This window comes from Atractosteus spatula, chromosome 6 (assembly GCF_055471065.1).
Source record: "Atractosteus spatula isolate fAtrSpa1 chromosome 6, fAtrSpa1.hap1, whole genome shotgun sequence".
In the NCBI taxonomy this organism is placed as follows: Eukaryota; Metazoa; Chordata; class Actinopteri; order Semionotiformes; family Lepisosteidae; genus Atractosteus; species Atractosteus spatula.
The window spans coordinates 27,270,221-27,294,499 of NC_142711.1; the positions used below are offsets into that span (position 1 = coordinate 27,270,221).

General features: G+C 33.6%; 1 protein-coding gene across 1 annotated transcript in view; it reads right to left on the minus strand.

The window, feature by feature from the left end:
* LOC148832729 (vasoactive intestinal polypeptide receptor-like) overlaps positions 1-23,431 on the minus strand; it is a 108,063-nt gene extending 84,632 nt beyond the window's left edge. Inside the window, exons 1-3 of the mRNA XM_088919180.1 lie at positions 23,104-23,431; positions 12,062-12,158; positions 1,276-1,383 (exon numbers count right to left, since the gene is read on the minus strand). Of these exons, the coding sequence (XP_088775306.1) occupies positions 1,276-1,383; positions 12,062-12,158; positions 23,104-23,160 (262 nt within the window). The 5' untranslated portion in view covers positions 23,161-23,431. The remainder of the gene's footprint in view (positions 1-1,275; positions 1,384-12,061; positions 12,159-23,103) is intronic.
* Between the last annotated feature and the right edge of the window lie 848 nt (positions 23,432-24,279).

Here is a 24,279-nt window from a genome sequence, read left to right on the forward strand (position 1 = left end):
CAGGAAAATATCAGACACTGCAGTTATTTAGAACTTGTTCAAGCTAGCTTGATACTACTAAAAGTTCTATTTATGGTCTACTGACACCAAATAGGCAATACTTATACTTCTCTTCAAACCCTTTAATTAATTTATTTACACTAATTTTCTATTTGTATCACAGATTTTTTTTGTGGAAAGTGGCATCTCATCATTTCATTCAGTTCTTAATGATGCAGAAATACATCTTCATACAAAACAATGTAACTATTTACAACCCACAGAAAAGGACTTTCTCAATGCAAGCTTTGAGAGAACCACTCTCTGAATTGTAAAAGTTAAAATCAGAAGGCTCTGAATTATTTTTTACCTTGGTATTTGTCAGTTATTTAATGTCACAGATCTTACATTAACTGTTATTTGCTGCATACACTGATTACAGTGATTACACCATACACTATACTTTTATCTAGTAATAGGAAAACTCTACACTTAGTGCATCAAGGAAGTTAAAATACATTAATGCTTAGTTTTTGGTATGTTTAAATTTCTCTTAAGACTTTTGGGTGAGGCCAGATAAATATTTGCATGATATCCATGGAAATGCTGGGACAAACCCCTTTCCTCAGGTCATACTATGAATAAAGTTCAGGGAAGTTATTTATATTAGTCACACATAGTGGCAATTAAGAGTAGGAAGTGGGATTTTCTTGCAAGAAAATATTTGTATTACCAATTTAGGAAATTTAGAAATGAAAGATTTCTCATTGATCTTAAATACCTTACCAGTGTTATACTCATGCTACACTCTTCACATGTGTATGGCATGTTGAACGTTTAAATCCAGCTGCAATTTACAAATACTGAAATGTGTTATTAGGCTCCAAGAACATTAATCTAACAGGAAACAATCACTTTTTTAACATAATGTTTACAGCAGAGTCCTGGGCGTCAAACTACTATTAATAAAAAGGACCGACAGAAAAATGCTGATGATAAACACATCTTATTGGACAGCTTCTGATGTCAAGTCTAAACTAGATACAGTAGCAACCATGATTTAAATATAGATGTCAGAATTTTATTCAGAAAAAGATCCTTGTCTGCAAAATGCTAAGATAAGCATTGGTGCAGCATTGATATCCCCTGCATTCCCTTTCCTGGCATCACTGCACCCTGTCCTGTCTCTGTATTATTTATTTTTAGTTCTCCACAAAATATTTGCTGACAGCCTTAGTATATTTAAAGGTTTACAAGTTTTTAAGCAATTATAAAAATAAGTAACAGCTTAATTACCTGTTACATTAGAGAAAAAACTGAAGTATGTGGGGCACTGCACTGTGACCACTTCTCCAATGCTTGCTGAGGGCCAGCAGGTAATGTTATCCCACAATGTTCGGCAGCCTAAAAAAAAACAAGCAAAATATGAGAGACATCTCAGCTGAAGCCTAGGTAATTCTTAAAATGGAGGCAGGAAGTCATACTGGCATAATGACACACAGTTAAATAAATTTAGTGAGACACAAAAAACACCTTCAACATTTAACTTCTTATGACATGGAAAATAAATTCTTAATGCACTAAAAACATGATTCACAGTCACTGCATTTCCAGTAAACGACTTCAGTTTCCTATTAACTATGTCATCCATTTGCCAGTAGTACTGTGAGTTGGATCCAAGTTACTTACCAGAAGATAAACATTTTAACATTCATCATATATTTTATTCCTTTCTAAATGTTTTTTTATATATTTTCATACATTTTATTTTCAATAAGGAAAAAACCTCTAATCATTATGGTTTTGAAGAGTTGTACTACTGCATTGATTTTAAAAGACCAAAAGATTTCACAAAAGCCCTACTGTGTGCATATTTTACACTGATGTAGATTGAATAATAATGAAATTAGCACATGTGACCCCATTCTAGCTCTTCTAAAAAAATGTAAAATAATTCATGTGACAATCAGCTTTGTGAAGAGGATTCAAATTAAAAATCAGTTTTTAATTCCTTTAATTCAAGATGTAATATATCAGTTTGTTTTATCGTATAACAAAAGCTATATTGCTTACTTTAAATATTACAAATATGACAGCATATTTAAAACAACACAAATTGACATATATTATTAATTATGTATATTTCAAACTCCCAAGTCTGTATTATTACAGTACCTCCAAAGAGTTTGTTTTCCAAAATGTTTTCTTTAATATTACTTTTTACGTTATCTGCTGTATTTATTACTTTAGTTATTAGAGTCAATAATTTAAGCATTGTCTGAAGCATGTGATGGCATAAGAAGCTTTCACAGTACATGCAATTGTTTCAGTTTTAGTGCAGAGTAAAGAAAGATAACAACTGCATTGTAAGCAGTTAATTTCCAGTTCTACAGCTAAGGATACAATTGAACTATTTTAGTGTTTGTGATGGGGACAAAAGATTAAGACAAAATTGGGATATTCTGGTTTTACTGGGAGGTCTGGTACCAGTATTTGTTGATGAACCTCTGGAGAGAACAAGATTGAATATTTTCATATTAAAACAGCAACATTTGTAGTATTTATACAGTATGTATATTTTCTTGTTTTCAAATCTGACTAGTAGTTATGAGATTTCAATTTTTAAGATTTAATTCAGAATGTTCACAATAAAGTTCTATGTACAGTTATTTTACTAATTGTATTAACTGCTAAATGTTATTATCATTGTGAATTTCATGTCATGTAGAATAACTGCAGGCTTTGTAAACAACAAAATTACAATATGTAAAACAATGGAATTTGTATACTGTAGCAGTATAGTTAAAGTCATGATTGATATCTTATTAACTAATATTTTTTACTATAAATGTTTTAACACAATATCAAGTCCATAGGACATGTGGTTGAAATAAATAATGTAAATCATGTAACCAGGGAATTATATTTGTTTTGTCCTAAAACTGGATTCTCATACCCTGAATAAAAATGTTATAATGCGAGTGATAATTTCAAAACTTGGTAAAACAAAAATTAACATCAATATTCTTTATTCTTAAAATGGGTGCTAAAAGGGCACAGTGTCATCATGTTTCAGATTTTCATTATCTTTTTCTTTTGATAGAGTTTGCAAATCAAAATAGGATAATATAATTCTGGAACCAGAAACTTTCACTATGCTTTTTACATCATTTTTAAAATAAATAGACTATGGCAGACAATTCTGTTTTTGTTTGTTAATATTACATAATATATGTACATTCTACTTTTGTTTTAGGTAATTTAGCAGTAAAGTTATTCCTGTTCCTTTTTTAATTTTTTTATAGCCTTACACCTGGGATAGCGTCTATATAAGAATGGGATAATGTAATCTTAGGATACCACTGTTGCCAGATTCAATTAAGTTAAGTTTTCTACAACTGCCCTTTAATGTTTTAAACATAAAGTAAATCCCAGAGGGTGGTGTAGTACATTTCACATAAAATTGCAATAATTTTTAACTGCCTTAGTAAGGATGGGAAAATACACTTTAGTATTAAAATATTCCAGAAAGCCCTGCAGCTCAAAAAATGATACATAAAGTAAAGCACAAATTCAATAAAATCACAGCACGAGTACAATTCCTGTGGAGCTTGCATGATATGTTATATGCATTTAAAACACTTTTTTGACAGGCATTAAGAAAGTTATGTTTAAGACATAATGCAGTTTTCCACATGTTACTTTTTTCTCTTTGTTGAGACCAAATCCTAATTGGTTTAAAATATTAGAAATATTCTTGTAATTCACCATTTCTATTACATGACAATTACCAAATAACAAACAAAACAGATACCAGCTATCAAAAGTCTGACACCAAGAGATTGTTTTCTTGTTTTTTAACTTTTAGATTTTACAACTTTTAAGAGGTATCTCTGCATGGATCTACAGTACTATGCTCAGACATATATTATGTAGAAATAAAAACCTTGCAGAGTTTAGATGCTCAATTAAAGTTATACCTTAATAGAGTGGACAACTAATTTTATTGTTCCAGGCTGAGACAGATGACAATGGAGGTCTCTAAGAATTTAGACACAATGGGTAATACCTAACTAGTGTCAATATTTCCACTTGCTAGAGCTTCAAAGCCAAGGGCGGGTTTGGTGAGATTTACAGGGTCCGGATACCGTGATCAAAACATTCAAAATTGGTTTACTTTAGTTAATTTAGTTGTGGCTATATGATTAAGTGTCAACCAACAGTCCAGAAACACAGGATATAAAATCAGATCAGGGATTTTTAGAATAGGGAGATACAGTATGCTCTCATTTATTTTGTGGCATCTGGGTTTGCACAGAGAGAGATAACTACAGGTCGTATTGTATTTAGTTTAGAAGGCAACTTATCTCTTATTTTGGAATTCCTGTTCCTCTAACTATACCAACCTCTCAGGGATATTCTGACAGAAATCACTTACAAATTGGATACAAGCATGAATATTTATTTTACACATTGACTAAACCGGCCGGTCAATTCCTGATTTTTTCCATTTTCGAAAATTTCAAAATTGAAAATCACAAAAAACAAAAGACCAGTAAAGTTGCAAAAGACAATTTATGTCACGACACTTAATGTCACGATTGTAGTCCCTCCTCCTTAAGGGTGCTTCCTTGTTCGCACTATTCCCTGCACCTGCCCCTTGTTCCAGTCTCCTTCCTGTTTCCCTTTAAAAGCCAGACGCAGTCGCCAATCGTGGCTCTGCATCTGATTTTCACATTGTGCGAGCCTGGGACCTGGTTGCTCCTGGCTCCGTTATGTTTTTAGTTTCCTGTTCCTGTTCCCCTCACCTGTCCCGACCCGGCACCTGTTTTTAATCCCTAGTTTTGGATGGATTACCTGGCCATGGACTTTTGCTTGTTTTTTGGATTCTCCCTTGGACTTATTCTTTGGATTGTTTGCCTCGGCCACACCTCCCCGGATCACCAGCACAGCATGGACACGCCCCCCTGTTTTCATCCCCATATTCCTGCATGACTTTTTTCCCAGTGTTTCCTCACAATTCTGGATTGTGTCGTCCGCATAGGGTCCAGAAAGAACTGTTCGTTACGCTTAAAATACTAATATGCTTCTAAAATTTTCCCTTGAAATCTATGGGATTTGTGAATAATGATTCCTTCATGTGTTTTTAAATAATGACTAATTAATGACATACATGTGTTTATTATATGTTTGAAAGTCTTTTAATACCATTAATACTGTATATTATTGTAGGATTGTTGAAAGTGTTATTGAAATATTTTACTTGATTATTATTGACAGCTGTATCAATCACTCAACCTCAGGGATTGATTATTACACTGTATAGTACTGGAATGCATGACTCAACAGATTAACACAGTGACCTGAGTTCTTAACTTCAATTAATTCTGTTCTCTCTGCTATTCTCCGTGTGGATTTCCCCTTAGCTGTTAGCACATCAGTCCACTGACAATCTTTTTCAAGGCTCATCAACATTTTTGTACCTTATCTTGTGCCTAACATGCATAGCCTTACATATCCATTTTTGTCTCAAAGCGAGTTCTTCTTGGTTTAATAGTGATGTATAATTATTTCATTTTACAGGTCTCAGTGGCAAATCCAATATAGGATTCTACAAGAGATCAAACTTTCATTCCTTTCCAGGATCCACTGAGCCATGGCTTGCTCCCCATAAGTCTTTGACCTCTGTTTCAGGCTATGATTCTGCATTAAGTTACATAGAAAATTTATGATGTCACCAATTCCAAGAGAGTCTGATCAGTCTTCAGCACCCATCAATCTGTTGGAGGTCAGAAAAATGGCTTTAGCTGGAAAATGTCTTCCCAATTATACAAGTGATAATACATCTTCATGAGCGTGACAATTGTGACATTCATCAATCACCAGGATGTTCTCAATCTCAGTCCAATGCATCTACTTCATTGCACTGATTCCATTCTGTATCTTCGGAGTGCACTCCATGTGCGCCCCAAGGTGGATGCACCTTCTAGGCAGTAGGCCTGCTATTGAAGGAAAGCCAGACACTAATTTACCCAGCAGTCATATAATTGATATGAACATTGTTTGGTACAGTGCCTCATACCAGTTTATTAGCTGTCTTTTATACAGATCCAGCCATTCAAAATGTGTGTCAAATCTCGTGTCCGTGGTAAGCTAGAGGGTTCTGTAACATGACGTACCATGTACCATTCGGCATACCAAATTTAGTGCTTCAAGGCCCAAAGAAGATTGATAGGTGGCAATTGCGGTGCGTTAGATGTTACTGAAATGATAGTTTAAGTTTATCTGTTGTACTCCTTTAAATCCACTTAATATTGAATGTTAATATGGAATCATGTACAGTAACTAAAGGGAAATTTGGTAGCTGAAAATAAAAATAAACAAAGTGTAATAATGTCTCTGAATATCACCAATGATATCAATTTAATATAATATATTTATATAGTTAGATGTAGTAGCTGAAAATAAAAAAATGAGGTACACAACAGTACACTCTTACATCTTTTTATGAATGTTCTTTTTATGAAAATGTAATACTACAAAGCAATTGAATTGTTAATCACAGTTTGAATAAAGAAAGCCAACTTTGAAACTACGAAGAAGCAATACAAAGAAAAATTTCAAAACCTGTGCCGAATGTAGAGAGTGAAGAGGAAAGTGTCATATAACTCGTTTCATTTCATTCCAATAAATAGTATGGGTGAGAGCTAGCACAGAGCCTACAGAGTGGCATGAGAGACAGGACATGATACAGTTCACCGCGTCTTGCTTCATGTGTTGTTCACTATTGTGTGTACTCTTTTTATTTTTACTTTTAAGAAGATAAAAATTGTGAGTGTGTGTCTAATTACATACAGTAAAAAGCAAATAATGTCATGTCATTTTCCATTACACTGCAAACATATATAATACAAACAAATAATTATAATTACTGATGTTATAGTTGCTTGCAGAGGAAATGTAATCAGCTGAGACCAAAGTGTTTCCAAATACAATTATATAATAAAAAACACTGTTTTGTTTGTTAATTGTGTTTTTACAATATGTTTTTAAAGCCACTATATATAATACTTTTTAAAAATTGAAATCTAAAATAAAATTATGTTTTCTAATTACTATTTATACACAATTACTAATAATTGTGTTGATTGTGAACAAAAAAATTCTGTTAGTGAAACTTACAGTATGATTAGTACTGGAAAGCACTAATGGGTTAACAAGCATTTAAATTTTATGAAAAAATGATTTGTCTGACAACCATACACAGCTGCACTACATTAAGGATTCACTGCACCACCTAGCAATTTTACATAGTGGTCCTGCATCAGATTATTTAAAAAATAAAAACTGTGAGGCACGGTACTATAATGCTGCTGTACTTTTTGCAATATACCACCTGACACCTTGCACATTTGGCTGAATCTCTAGCTTTCCTTTCTGGGAAATGAAGCCTGTGAGAACTTCTTACTCTTTATCTCAGCTGTCTACTGGTCCTGCTTAAGAAAGAATTTAAGCAGGCTTGGTAGAATCAATGGTTTTGATTATGTTGAGCTGCCACAATAGTTCACCTCCTGGAGACTCTCCCTTCAAGTCAGAATCTTAAAACAGCCTACTGAACCAGAAGGATAACTTTAGCATCCTGATCAATTATAGTCCTTACTGCCACTATGGCAGTGGATGCATTTAAAAAATGATTAAAAATTGAAATTTCATTTCAATATCTAGGGAAAAAAGACTTTTCTTTCACTAACCTGAACTTGCCTAGTAAATATGTGGATATTTATGGAGTCGTGTGGATATAATTCAGCTATTTTAGTGCAGTTAGTTTTAGTTTTAACAATAAAATAAAGCTAATGTTTAATGTGCTATACAAAATGTTCATATTGTTGCATAAATGCCATTAATACAGAATGGCATTTTCTTTCCTTCGAAAATACATTTTGCATGTCATTAAAAGAACAAAGAAAATCTGACCCTCATTTCAAAAATGGAAATGGGTGAGTATTTATGTATAATTGTGATATTTATTTGACACTGTTATTGTCCTTTTACAGTAGCACAATTGTTTCGTGTCTGGGAAATAAAACTGTGTGTCTCTTCAGCAGCTGTCTTCAAATTCTAGAGAGGGAAGGACAATATTTGGACAATGTGGTATAATGTTTTACAGAAAAAGACACATGATTCATCCTTTATAACTGGAAAATGTTAGCATATGCTGGAATCTGTTCTGGTAGTTTGGTGGTGATTACATAGACAGGCTGAACTCTGACATATGTTGGCAAAAAACACTCATAACTATTTAGAGCACTCAGAATATGAAAAAAAATAACAAAAGAATAAAGTCAAATATTTGGAACAAATAAAACAACAACAAGACAACAATGTGACAGCAGAAGGTGGGATATAGGGAAAGTTTATCAATTGAACAAAAAATAATATATAGAATACATAGAATTTACAACATCCTTTTAAACCCCGCCCCCCGCAAAAAAAACTAGACTCTCCAAATACTCTAAAACCATACACTGAGACTATTGCTCTCAATTTACTTTTTGCACTTCACTACTAATGACCTGTGGCCCAATATTGTTAAACCTAGAATTCTGTACATTCAATTCAACATATTAATGACATAAGACAAGACCATATATATTTTGTCATCATCACAGATAGTTTCAAGGCTAATTCCTAACTTTAGAAAAAAAATAATGTCAGACGCACTGAAACGTTTGGTATTGAAACAGTATTAGTGTGCGGCTACAGTGTCATCTTCAAACAACAGAATGTTCTGAAAGAGTTTTTTCTTTTCTATTTTATTTTTCCCAGTATTTTCATGGAAGTGTATCCTATCTTTTGGAGTGATTGCATTCACTGACACTAATCTTTTTGTCCATATTGCAAATTCTCTCATGTTGTTTGTATCAATATATAAACAAATCACGGGCTCTTTGTATTTTGTTAATATATGCATGATACTGGGTACATACCATTGTAAATTGGTCAGTTCTTGACTGGTTGACTGGCACATATTGCTTATATCTATGATGAACTGTGGGACCCAACTCATTCTTTTTGAAAAAATGAAAGACAGTCCTCTGTGGGATGCAAGAGAAACAAGGCTACTTCGATCCATCTGTTCCTCCATGTTATTCCTGGACTGGGTGGAATACAATAGTTCAATAGTTCTTCCTTTCTCTGTGAGGTGCATATGGAATAGAACTGTGTGTGCTGTACCTTTCGAGGATAATTTTTTGTCTCAGCTTGCTTTGCATGTGTATTCAACTGGTACACTGTATAATGAGCATAGCATATCTCCACTTTGATAAAAGATTTCTGGGGGCTTTATGTCTTGCGTTCAAGATACTATTTCCTTTTTTACTCATTTTGTAGGTGTGAATAGTGTTATAGCTGGGGATGTGTTTTAAAACAATAAGTTCCACTCTACCCAGTTGTAGCTGAACTTACAAGCTGGTAAATTCAGAGAATAAAAGGGAAATTTCTGGTTTACGCTTATTAACTTATCGGTAAATCATTAAGGTCAACTGCAATGCACTGAAAACAGCATATGGAGGATGATCCCATGATTAGTTAGCAGTTCATTACTAAGCTAGCATGCTAGGTAAATACCAAATGCAAAACTTGGCTGGTGAAAGTAGTCCCCTGCTCTGCACTAAAACTTGTTCTCAACTGTAACAAACCCAAAGTAACATCTCTTCTATAGGGTAGTAAAGTCCAGGAATATGTTTGTGCAACTTTATTTACTAATCCTATAAACTAAGAAAACAGTTCTTAACTCTTTTGCAACTGCAACTTCCTTTGGACGACTGAAAAAGCGCATGAACCCCTATGAAAAAACACATATTGCCACAAAGAAAAATGGTAAAAAAAACTACTCACTCAATGAGAAGGTTGCAATTGCATTGAGGCAGAGAGGACTTCTAGTTCGGGTTTTGCTGGACTGAGGCAAAGATGCAAATCATCATACCTCATGTAGGTAAGTGTTGAACAGCTGAACTCGCAAAGATAAATTGATGCAAATGGGAGAATTTTTTTCATGTTCATGTTACTCAGTCACTGGTATTCGCCTTACACTGAGATTTAAAAGTCAGCCAGTGGCTCTCTGTGAACATCTGCTTCAGAGTCAAGTCACTTGTGAGATCAATCACTAATTCTTCAAATTATGTTATAATCATTAACGGTCTCTGAATATGGATTTCTGATCCATCTGTCTGCAGTAGAAATTACCATGCTTTTGGAAAAACACATGTAAAAAAGTCTCACATATTTTGTGTGCCTTCCCAGTTTTGGCAATCCAATTCAAGATAACGAATAAGGCCCAAAGTGCCTTGTCGTTTACTCTCAAAATATTCCAGTGACTTTGTTTTGCAGAGATTTGCCTGGTTTGTACAGTAGGTGTCGTAACATATTTGATGGGTTGAGGCCATCTCCTTTGCCATACTTTACCAGAAACCATATTCCAAATACTTGGAGTTTCCTACATTTTGCATTTTTTTCTTTGTTTATCTCTGCAGCTCTGTGCTTTCACTGTTTCACTGTTTGAGTTGTACACTCGCTCCAGTTAGCAACTGCTCCATTTTTAAGCTCTTTACGAAGTAATGGCTAATTCACTGTGACAGTGGAGTGACTAAAATAGCCACTAGGTAGTAGGTTTCTGGTGCACTTTTCAGAAATTTAATTGTACTATTAGAGTGTTTAATGACTTTGTATTTATTTTAATATACTATTCACATGACCCACCCAAGACCATGATGTGCAAAACCATGGCCCCAGGTTAAGAATCACTGGACTAAGACATTTATTACTGTACCAGAGGTAACAAAGTAACATTAGATTGTAAGGTAAAGTTTCATATGCAGTAGAAGGTTATTACTGAAATAATAGTTTCTATTAAATGATTTTAAATGCTTGCCACTGGGAAATTTATTGCAATATACAGTACAACTAAAATTACATTCTAAAAATTACAACTGACTAACTACAACTGACCTGTGTTTCATGTTCTACGTAAATGATATGTAACTTTTAAATGTGTTCACCCACATCTGGGTATCATTTTAGTCCTGTGTTCCATTATTTACTGTGATGGGATTCCATGCTAGTGTTTCTTAGGAAGGAAGGTTACTATCTCATCATCACTGTGATTTCTACAAAACTGTGTTTTGTATTTGGTTTACTTGCTGCATTTACCTGCAAGTTGTAAGCAAAAACTAATGCATATGCTAAGAATATACCACTGAATAGTGGTCAGTGATGAAAGTCTTAAACAAAAATAGAAAATACATTTGTTAATTTTGGCAAAATGTAACTGTTCAGATACTTAAAATATAAAACATTAAGTTTAAACATTGATTTTTTAAATACATCTACTGGATTGTCTATACAATATTTATAGTACTGAGATCCATAAATATTTTAAAACAATAAACAGTTATGTTCTATCAAAATCTGGCATACAAACAAAAAAATACTTCTCTGTTGATAAAACAAATTGATCAATGATATTCACCTTCCAGTAAAGTTAAAAAAAACACAACTAAAAATTCTCCTGCAACATGTCGTAGAGGTAGCAGTTACAGTACATTAAAATTAGTGCAAATGTGCAAATGAATGCTAAAAAATAAATTGACCATTGGCCAAGTACTGCCTGGATCATTTCCCCATTATACAAGTGAATAAAAACTCAGTGTGTATTTTATAAGCTACAACAATTTTCCAAAACAATATTAGTGACATACACACAGTATAAAGGTTAAATGCAGGATATAAGTTAACAGGTTTCTTATGAAAAAGTCAACTATTTTGTAAAAGCCCAAATTTATACACTTCAGTTTGCACCCTCCAACTACTATCTCTCTCCATTGTACAGATATTTGAAATTTGAAATGATATACAGTATATACAGTATGAGGTACAAATGAGGAGCTCTTTCATCCTGTGAACTAGAAAAACAGTACATGGATCCATAACTGAAGAAGGCTGCACAGCTGAAATGTTGTGCATTATACTCTTTCCTTCAAGGAACTAACCTCTATTTGTTCAAATGCATTATGTATGACCTTACCTTGAATGATGGTTTCAGTTTCCATTGTAGTGATACATTTTTCTCTTGTTCTCTCAATCTCCAGCATAATGTTGCACCCCTGGGGTGAAGCCATCACCTATAAAATGCACAATTGATTAATTTTATTTTTCATTTGCTCACACTTACAAATTAGTTTCATAATCCCTGTTATTTTAAGAAAACTAAAAATATATATATATAAAAATCAATGTTTCTGGCTGTCTTCATGATTTCATTTCATAATAGCTTGCATTAAAAAATATATATTTAAGACTTATTTGCTTCCTTATTTCTATTATCAAATGGAGAGGTGTAACTTCTGTTGTGGCCAATACATGATTCTTTTTATCAAACAATTTTTTCACTTTCCAAGGTATTAAAAATGACCCAAAACTCGCATATCATCAGAAATTCAAACCCTGATTCACAAAAAACATAAGGAGGGATAATGATACATTTGTTCTGTTTGGCTGTCACATTACTTAATTAATTGCTTACATTTATAAAGCACTTTTCTGGACACTCCACTCAAAGCACCTTACAGGTAATGCGGACTCTCCACCACCACCAATGTGCAGCATCCACCTGGATGATGTGACGGCAGCCATAGTGCGCATGTACACTCACCGGCTATCGGTGGGGAGGGGAACATACTGATGAAGGAAATTCATAGATCAGGATTATTAGGAAGCCGTGACGGTTAAAGGCCAATGGGAAATTTGGCCAGGACACCGAGGTGACACCCCTACTCTTTTCGAGAAACACTTTGGGATTTTTAATGACCACAGAGCGTCAGGACCTCGGTTTTACGTCTCATCTGAAGGATAGCTCCTTTTACAGTATAGTATCCCAGTCACTATACTGGAGCATTAGGCCCCTCACAGGCTGCAGGGTGAGCGCCCCCTGCTGGCCCCTCTAAGTTTTTCTTAGTTTTTCCTAGGAGGACTTGCATCCTGGGAGAGGATTGCAAAGAGAGAGATTTAACTGCAGGCTGTATTGCATTTATTAAGGAGGCAGCTGATCTTGTATTGTGGCTTCTGTGGGCATTATTTAAGAGTTCAATACTTAGTAGCAGTCTGAGGGTTTCTGGGTGATTAGGATGTTAATAATTAATAATAATAGTTCCTTTTACTTATATAGAGCTTTTCTGGACACTCCACTCAAAGTGCTTTACAGGTATTGAGGACCCCCCCTCCACCACCACCAGTGTGCAGCCCCACCTGGATGATTGACGGCGACCATAGTCCACAGTTTGCTGACCATACACCAGCTATCAGTGGGGAGGAGAACAGAGTGATAAAGCCAATTCATAGATGGGGATTATTAGGTGGTCATGATTGGTATAGGCCAATGGGAAATTTACACTCCTACTCTTTTCGAGAAACACCCTGGAATTTTTAATGACCACAGAGAGTCAGGACCTAAGTTTTATGTCTCATCCGAAGGATTGTGTCTTTTTTTTTACAGTATAGTGTTAAAACAAAAGATGTTAGGCATCTAAAATGTCTTGTCTGTAAATACTGTATAAATAGAATAACTTATTTTTGTCTGTAGCATAGTGTTTGTCTTGTCATAAACATTTGTTTAACATGTGCTAGAGAACAAAGAATTCACATGCCTCTAATTATACCAACCTCTAAGGTATGTTCAGGAGAAATCACTTACAAGCTAGGGGTTTTGAATATTTATTTTACTTATTGACTTAACCGCTCAGTCACTTCCTGATTTTTACCATTTCCATAACCCCCTATTTGTCAGTATTATCTCAAGCAAAGTGCACTAGACATCTGTTTGTATAAGAAGTAAATATAATAGCATAAGGCAGTAATGTTAAAATTGTTTAATGTTTAAGTACCATATATAAAAATCAAACATAAAACGAATTATTAAAATACATAACTCTCAAGATCTTATTCCTATAGTTGCAAAATTGGTCACAGATGATCAAATATAATCAAGTAGGTACTGTAGCTGCGTCAGCATGCGTAGGCTGCAAAGGAAGAAGTAAAGGTTTATTCCATGCTGAAAAGAGAAGAAAAGAAACACATTTCGGCTGTGGAGCCTTCTTCGGGGGGTTGTCACACTCCACAGCCAAAACGTTGTGTTTCCTTACTTCTGTTTTCAGCAAGGAATAAATCTTTACTGTTCCATAAAATATAATAGCTAATGGCTTTAAAATGTAAGTCAATTCAAGACTTTACTCTGACTATTTTACTTGTGTTTCTACTTATGTAGATAACATTTTTTTTTGTCATTTTAAAGCACTAAAATAAAGTTCAATGCACAGCTTTGAAAAATCAGCCAGCATTTGTCTTTCCAAGCAAGGCCATTTATTTTGATATTGCTACCCGCTGTCTCCTAGCAACATCAAAATATGTACCGGTATGGTATTTAGGGACGTGAGAGAAAACAAATATTTATCACCTGTGATCTTAAAAATGAGGTTTGAACACCAATAAATCAGGTCTGTTTGCATCAGCAAAACCACCACTGACATAATAACAAGTAAGAATGTCTTATCGGAGTTATAAACAAAGATGCTCTAAAAGGCCTTTGCATAAACAGAAGTTTATAGAGGCAAGTTTTAATGAAAAATTTTACAGGGCAACAAAAATGTCAACGACATATAAAAATCATAAATCTCTCTACTGTAAAATTTGAACTAAAAATATTTCTAGTGACGAAATACAGGAAATAAAACAATAAAAATGTAAATACTTTAAACATTTTTTGGATTGGAGTTTCCTGATGTGTCAGGAACAGTTAAATAAAAAATATTTTGGAGATAAAAGATATTTACATAACTGTAACCCATGTAGTAAATGAAGTACAGTATCATCAAGCTGCTGTTTCACTACTGCAGTACATATTGTGGGTGTCTGGCTGTTGCTATTGGCAATTGAGTTGCTGGTTTAGACACAGGCTGTCAATATACACATACTGTATTACCACAATGGCTGAAGGGTGTTCACTGTTGGCATGTAAAATGTTTCTTTAAGAAGTAATATTGAATGCAGTTTAATTAAATCACTTCTTATTTGTTTAAACTACACTGGTTAATGCTGAAATTCTGTGATAAGCCTTTATATTTTCATAAACCATTCCATCCATAGTTTACCTAACATTTTTAAAAAGGGAAAACAAGCTCCTAGTGCTAGAAAACAATTTAATGAATAATATGTATGCTGCCTTCAGGAGAAATGAATTTCCTTGACAGAAAAATGTATTACATCCATCCAAAATAATATATGGTCTAATTATTGTCATTAATGACCTGTTAATTGCCAGCTGAGAGAGTGATGGTATCTTTGACATTGCTCATCTTAGTCATCTTAGTCATGACCATATAATAATCACATAACCTGAATCAGTGCAGGAAAATATTTCACCCATATACTTAACTTTGAAAGGTACCCAAATAAATTGCTAGGGTGCACATACCTGTACATACTGTAGATGTAAACTAGTTAGCTATACTTTATCTGAACTATATGCTAATGAGACTTTGGCTTGAAATTAACTTTTTTCAGTTATGGTCTCTTTAGATCTCTTCTCAAACTGCTGTCCTCCAATATACAGTATATTATTTAACATACAACAGAGAAGTCAGACACAAAGCACGGTTTTGCTTCTGCAAATCACACAGAGAAGAATAGTATGATATTTACAGTATGTTTAGTGTCTGTGGGGGAATTTTTTCAAATAAATTCAATGCATTTCCCTACACTTCACAGCAAGCCTTTAGTTCTGATAATTAACATTAAAAAATATGGCATAAGTACAAGCAATTCTCTAGCATGTTATTTTTTTAATACCAGATAACACTATCTTTTAGTTCTATGAATCATACTGTAATGTAGACTGCATGCATGATTTTGTTTAACTGTAGCAGGAATCTGGTATGAGGAATATTATCTCCTCACTGGGGTTATAGGTTTAATGTTTTATCAGTTCCTATAATACATGATGTACTGAAAACAAAAATGTATAGGAAGCAAGAAAGCATAAACAATTTTTTAATCCATTTTATTTAAAGAATTGTGTATGATTTCACGGCCATATACTGTTACATAAGGGTTATTGTTGGAATTTTCCACTGACAACAGTTTTTTAAAAGTCTATAACAGTTTTCATTTAGAAAGCAAAATATACAGTACTTTAGTTTTCATGTTTGAAGAGGACAATGTGGAGTGCAATTCCATAGTTCAAGTGCCCATCACCTAGGCTACAGGATTTATTCCACTGCTGTAATTTAGAAACATTGGAACTTGTTTATATTTAATAATGTCCCTATGTCCCAAGCCCTTTCTGTCTTTTTTTCAGAAAATAGTTTAAGATGTTTAAGTATCTGTAATATGTAAACTACACCTATTTCTTTGTTATTCTTATCTGTTGTATGGTTGGAAAGAACTCTTCAAACAACTTATTTTTTTATTGAAAAAAGTGGATTTTACTGTACATTTTATTGTAGAATTATGTTTTATTGCGGATAATTAGGATGTCTATAAAAATTACTTAGTGTGTGTTTTTACATTTTCTGAAAATATTTGCAACATTTAAATATTGTAACGCTTCGGGGTTCTGGCAGGCGCCCTTGCCGTTGCCGCTTATGGTCGGCCCTGCACTGTCGGGAACGCGAACCCGGGCCTCCCGCGTCACTCAACAGGGACCCAGCCTGGTGAGCTAAAGAAAGATCTCCCCCCAACCCAGTGGCTGTGGTCCTGCTATTACAGGGAAGGGCGGTGACATCACTGCTCTGGTAAGCCGGCTCTTACACAGTACCTGTCGGCCGTATGCGTTGCACTATGTATTCTTGTTATATTTATTGATTATTTCCAATACATGTATTGTACACTTCTTTTAGACTTTTGTCCTGGTCTTCACAGTTCACAGTTTTCAAAATGGCAGCCTCATCTGATGCACTGCTTAGGAAACGTAGAATGTATTTAACTAACATTGCAAAACACAACAAACTTGTATGTGTTGGAATCCGAGAATGGAGGAGCTTCCATTTTTGTTTTTGCTTTACTGAAGACTCTAAGCTCCAGTCCAATGGAAAACTGAACCCATAGTATCAATTGTATTATATCACTCTGCTCATGAATACCCCCTTTCAAATGACATCAAGAAAATAAAGCTCAGGAGCAGATATCTTCCTAATTCCAGTAATTATGGCTCAGGCTTGTTTGCTAAGGGACTATGGGATTATCATTATCAAGGGATAATAATATAAAGAATGCTTCAAACTCAATGCCTTAAGAAAGCATAACAATCAGTGTTCTTAATTATAGTCTTGGCTCCAGCAGAACATTTAAAGTTTTGGCTGAAGAAAGTAGATAATAAATGCAGGTCATGCAACCAAAGATCTTGACAGGTTTTGTATGTAATAGTAGTCATAAGACCCTCAAGGGCCAAAGTCAAGAAAGCCATTCAAAATTAAAGTTCTGTTCATAACAATTATTGTTGGTGTTTGATTGAATTTAAAAATCTTGTTTTTACAAATATTAAAATTATTAAAACAAATATTTGTTTTAGACAGATATTCTATTTATAGAAAAATATGGAAATGAAATGATAGTGGCTAATTCCATATTGAAAATTAAAAACTATTTTAGCAGTGAAGCCTTCTTCAGGCATGTGAACTCCTCCAAAGCTTCTGTGACATCAGAAGAAGGCTCCATAGTCCAAATATAGTTTTAATCTCTGTTTGTTTCTTTGACACAGCTCCCGCACTCTAACATCAACAACATTGAAAGACATACAAGCATTTAAATTTTTGATTTGTCAGAAAATATTGAATGTTCACCTACCTAATCATGCTTAAGCAACATTTATCTAAACTTCTTCAATCCTATGAATAGTTTTGTAATCCATCCTAAATGTGGATCTATAAAGTCAAGAATTTGTCCTGTTATAATTTCCTAAAAAGCAAGTACTTAACTTGGAGGGATTACACTTATTCAGTATTCTTAAACTGAACAGTATATGTAAATGATTAATGTTGCCAGGCTACTAAATTATCATAATATAAGCACATGTAGTGATCCTCACCATACAGGATTTATTACTACAGTATATCTTTGTATCAGAAATAAACATTGAAAGAGCCCTTACCATACATGTATATTAATATTAGCCAAACAACCAGTATTAGCATGTTAGTTCTCCTCCTAAAATCAAACTCTATATTAATGCATTAACTCGAATGGATGAGCAAAACTTATGCTAGCAAAAATTATGCCAGAAACCTTATAGTTTGGACAGTCACTTAATTTTGAGCTTTGATTATTTTTGCTTATAAAATAAAGAAAATGATTTTTTTTTTAATTTAATATAAGGCTAAAACATTTTTTGGAATACAACTATTTTGGTAAGAGTAAGAAGTGTTATTAAAGTATAACACAAAATAGCTTAACTGATGAAGAAGGAAGAATCAAAATGACAAAACACAGACTGTGCGTGAGTTAAAGGTTTGTTTGGATTACAAATTCTTTAAACTGCTGTTTGGTGTGTACATGTGTCAAAGAGTATGAAAAGAAGATTTTTTTTAGTAAAATATTACATTTTAAATATGTTTCAAGCCAATGTTTCTTTTTTAATATCTTAACCAAAATATAAGATGAAATGATGGTTTTGAAAATGTCTATGCTTTGGACAATTACAGCATCTCCAACAAGGAGTGCATAACATTCTGTTGTAACCAATTACTAAACAATCATGTTCTAGAAAAGCTGGAGAACTAACTTAATTCCCAAACTACAAAACTGATCATTGCTGTATCCCACCTAAATGAATAACCATATTTTACTACTGAAGTACTGTACTAGCTTATATATGTTAGCTTATTATACATTTTTTAAATATTTTGCAACGTATACAGTATATATATTAATATATGGTGGTTCAACCAGTAAAGGTGTTAACTCCGGTAAACCTAAAGATACATACATATATCAAGTCTTGAGTCATGTATAAATAATTAAAAAACAATTTAAATATTTATGCAATTTCAATTTATTCTGACTTTCAAAATTACACATTAAAAGAAATGTGATACAACACTTCCTATACTAAATCCTTGAAGAAATGTTATCAGTAGTCTTTTCACAGGTGTTAAGCAGAATTTATTTGTTAATTTTAATAGACATAATTCCTGTTAATTCCCACTGAATTGTAAGACACCACATTCTGTGAATTTAGTACCTTAATATGTTTTTTTCTGCCCTCTTAGATGTACAAGGTGTGTAAAATACTCAAATAAGAACTAGATAAACCTATATGGTTACAAATAATTCCACATGCCTGCCCTGAGGAGGAGCATTTATAAAGAAAGGTGACTATTACCTTTCCACAAAACTATATACATTGAAAGCTAAATATTTAACATCTGCCTTTCTGAAATGTACCAGACTTGCTTGCTGATTACCTTAACCAGAAGAGAACCAGTGTTCTCCTAAGTTTTTTTAACTTTTTTATTCACACATACCACTTTCTCTGCAAAGTATGCAGATTATACAGCAAAAGGCCAATGTTGAAAAGAGCAACATGGTAAACATAAGTAAAACTGCTGTAAAATTGATTTAATACATGTAAAATGCAAACATTTCTTGCTCTCAGGAGCTATTTCCCCTCAGAATGAGGGTATCTGATCCACAGGACAGCAAAGAAAAAAGTCATTCTTGTTGGTGAAGGCCAAAAACCAAACGTTATGTACTTCAGCTGGGTGAAACAATGGACGGGTGTTACTTCAGGGGTTCTGTAAAAGCAAACTACTGCAGTATTTTTTTAATTCATACACTGGTATTTTATTGGATTCTCTCATGTTTTATCCAAGGTTGTCACAGAAGGGACAAAATTACCTTTGCATGCTCAAGGCTGTTGTCATGGTGTTTTAAAATAGCATGACATGTGTATACTTTAGGACGACCTGAAAAAAGAACATAATGGAATAATGCATTGATTTGAGAGTTAGTGGAATACATAACATGGACATTTGATTAGGGAACCAAATCTATAGTCTTTTTCTTATTTCTTCTGAAAAGTAAATTCGAGTTTCACTTAAAAAATGAAAATTTAGATGAGCACATAAAGGAGATTAAGGGTGTTGAAAGTATTAAACTTGTGCAATTAACACAGTTAAAAGACAATTAAAAACCAAGCTGTGTCTAAATTATATACATTAACCTAAGGTTTAGTTTACAATCTGTTCTGATTCTTTTTTTCATGTGTCCCAAAAATGCACTAAACTTGCATCTTGCTTTTTATGTGTATTGCATCTACTGTAGATGTTCAGCATTTCTAACTCCTGAAAGAATTACTTGCTAAAACAAGGGAAACTATTGAAAAAAATTACAATATCCCATCTGTTGAATATTAAATGTAATGTCTGATTAAAACATTTCACATACTGTATAGAAAAAGTTAAGACAGAAATTGGCAAGTAGATTACAAAATGGAATCTGTGTTTAATTTTTTGGAGGACTGACCAGTTTTACTATCTTGGCCCTCTTAACCGATGTGATATCGTTGGTCTTTTTTCTTTTTTATACCTGGCAAGTTTCAATCCGATTACAACTATCAAATAACTCTGAACTCTTGGACATTTTCAATAAGGACAGAACTGATTGCAAATTCAATGTTCTTGTTTATATTTCTGCTGCATTTGTTTGAAAATTAATGAGATAGTGTAAACGATATGATCACTGAAAACTAAGTTCAAACACCAAGTAAATATTTTAGGAGTTGCACCAATAGCAAATGGTAGTTCAAAAATACGTACTTTTATTTTATGTATTTTTAGTAGCTTAGTATTAGTATTCTTTTAAAATTCAGAATTAATTATGAAATCCATTTGTAACTCCTAAGGAGAAAGTTAAAACTATACAGTGCAGGAACAGTACATAAGTCATAAGCTGTACACTGTACTTACATAAGCAGAACATATCAGTATTAAGCAGGATACGTACTGTATTAAAGAAATAATAATAACTTATAATAGTATCAAGTATGATAATTACAACAAGGTAATATTTGATTCATATGAATACAATTTTAAATACTATGTAATTGTAAATAATAACACTTAGTGCTTTTCTAATAAGCCACAACTACCTCGGAGGGCGGTAATGGCTCTAAAGGATTTTCAATTGTACAGTATTTCTGAGTTCTCTATTCCTCATACCCAGTGCAACAGAAGGTGAATGCAGATAAGTTTGATAGGTTTCTGACCCATTCAACTGACATTGCCTCTAGCTGTACTCTGTATTTTGTTTGGTTGAACTCAGTGCCATTGATATACAACTGCATTCACACTTCTGTTATTTACTACTCTTGCTACGAAATGTCCATTTCATAGAGGACAAAAATAGACTTCCCAAAGTTGCAGCATTAACAGTTATAAACACAGAATACTTTAAATTAACAGTTTTATTTCATAGATTACTTGTTGAAGTCCTTCCTTAGGTCAAAGAAAATATATTACTGAAGGCATTTTACACTCATGCTTCCACTTCTTTTTAATACAAATTTAAGGTTTACCATTTTGTTTGCAAGAAAAGCATGCTTTAAGTGGTTTCTTTTTTCTTCAGTTTCACTTGCAAATGTGATCATGCAACCCATGGGTCTTTTTTTGGTGTCAGTACATAAGTTATAACTCAGTTTTCAAACTGTAGGTCATGCATAAAAACACTATAAAGAGATATCCTTCTGGAAAATTTCATGAAATACGAAACCATTGTGACTGTTTCTTGAGGATTACTTCAGATGTTGGTCTGCTACGAAGATAAATGTGACACTCTAAGGAAGCTTAAGTAACTGTCAGCTGGCTCCTCACACTAAGTTGGTCTAAATATTTATTTTATGAGAGAATGCTGAGCTAAAGCTTCTTGGAATCAATCCAGAAAACTGTGACCAGCAATTTATTTTAGATAAGATGAACAAAACGGTTCATTATAAAAAGTGGCATTTAAATATAAAAATGGAAAGTATTGTATATAGTATAACAATTTTATGATCTCCATGTCCAATGAAGAGTCCAACAGTAAACAAAGCTGCTTTAGAGTAATGTCCAGGTCAAGTCTAGACAATTACTGTATCTGCTGCAACATATTTTAAAAAGAATCTTTCCAACGTTAGCAAAGGAAACACCTTGCATCCCATGTCCTTTCAAACTCCAGAGTCAGAAGCCAAGGTACTGTCCTTCATGAGATACATGCTTTACATTTATAATGTTTGTGCTCATCTTCATAAATATGATCTGGCAGTTAACAAGTTGATGCTGATAAACCAAAACTTCAAATTTATACTTCGAATAAATGTATTATTAAAATGGCTGTATATGTTGTAGTATCACAAACCTTTGGCAAAATTAGGAACTTGCATTTTAAACAAGTAGGCAACATCCATACTGTATATATTTTCGTATATTATATAATTTTATTTTATTACAGATTTTCCTTGCAATCCTAATGTGACACATAATACTCCTGATACACTCTGAAAGTCGTGTGTAACTCTTCTGTAACGGAGTAGTACAGTTTAAGTATTAATCGTACTAACTTGCAGAGAAGCGCTAGCTGGAAAACTCAGTACCAAAAATCTGTAGCACCAATATTGTATTGCTGTTGTTTTTTATCTACATATCACGAAAATATTTTAAAATACTTGTGATCCTATAATGAGTTTAATATATTTAACACTTTCAACGGTTCTTCATCGCCAGCAACTGAATCATTTAATTTTATCTGCAATGCAACTATTTGTATAGTTCTAAGTACCTGCCATAAAGTCATCGGTTTTTTAACCCGATAGATAAATTTACATCGTTACTAAATACCCCTATTGTTAAACTAGCAATGAATCTTGTAAATCTACAAAATGGATATTAAAGTGCCTTACTTCAATATATTTACATTCATCCAATACGTATAAAGATGTCGGTTAATAGTAAAATTCAAATTATAATTGTTTTTCAACCTTTAGTTCGGTAAAACAGAGGACAACTGTCATCTCATAAATGGTCATTTAGAGAAAAAGATACTTACAGAAGTGAGCAAGCAATTTAGGCTGATCATTAAGATCATGCATTCTGAAATATCCATTTCGAATAGGATTTAAAAATCTTCTTTTGCAGTTCTTCTTACGTGTTTAAAGTACTGATCATGTCCAATCCAGACAGATTCAAATAAAATAACTTAGTTCACAAAGCAGTCACTGTAGATTCAGATTAAAAGTTGGTTACAAGCGAAGCCACTTAAGCTTTCACAAAAAGCGCCTTCTTGGAGGTTAGTGCGAAATAATTCAGAACTTGTGCGCCCAGCCTCATGCTGCCTTTATCGCTCCTCTGCTCGAGTCCTCTCAACTTCACACTCCATTCATAACCTGGAGGCTCTGTCATAACTGACAAGGCAATAACCAATAAGAAGTGTATTGTGGTCTCTTCTAGTCCAATGTCAAATGTCTGTGGGAGGGAATGACAGGCTTGCTGTCTCTGTCCACGCCCTGTTCAGTGCACGCGCGGTGATGAACGAGAGAAAATACTGTGTAGCTATATCAGCTGCTTAAAGTCTGGTGTCTTTAGAGTGCGCTCTAACTGCATGGTTTTCGTATCCTTAACAGAAAAGGCACTACTAGACTAATACCAGAGAATCATAGTTTAACTCTGTCACTCTCAATTTAAACTTTCCAAAACACACCATTGTCATGAGAATACGGTTTTGTAAGAAACAATTATAAAATGGAACATCATAACTTCCAAATATTATTTTAAGCAAATAAATAATATTTAAATAATTGAGATTTGTAAAAAATAGATGAAGATAAATGCTCACAAACTAACCCTTGCTCTCTCTGAAAGATAAGTGGTTAAGTGTAATTTTCTCTCTTTCACTTTATCTGTCAGGTGATATGCAGGTATGTATAAGCAAGGCTCTAATCAATAACAATGAAATATGTGCATCTAAAAGTGTTTTTATCCTTTAGGAGTCATTATTGCTCCTGTCCAGTAATATTTGATTGCAAGGTGGTGTCTCTGCTTGTTTCCTGCTTTTCTTTCTTATTAAAATATAGAAGGGCTCAAAGTAGATTTTGCCTATCTACAGTAGCTCATTTAGTTGCAAGCTGCTGATTAATCAAAGGCTCTCTTTCAGCCATTTTGGAAGAATCTTGAAGAATCTCTGGGTGTTAGCTTTAATAACATAGCTAGTTTTTTCCAGGTTACT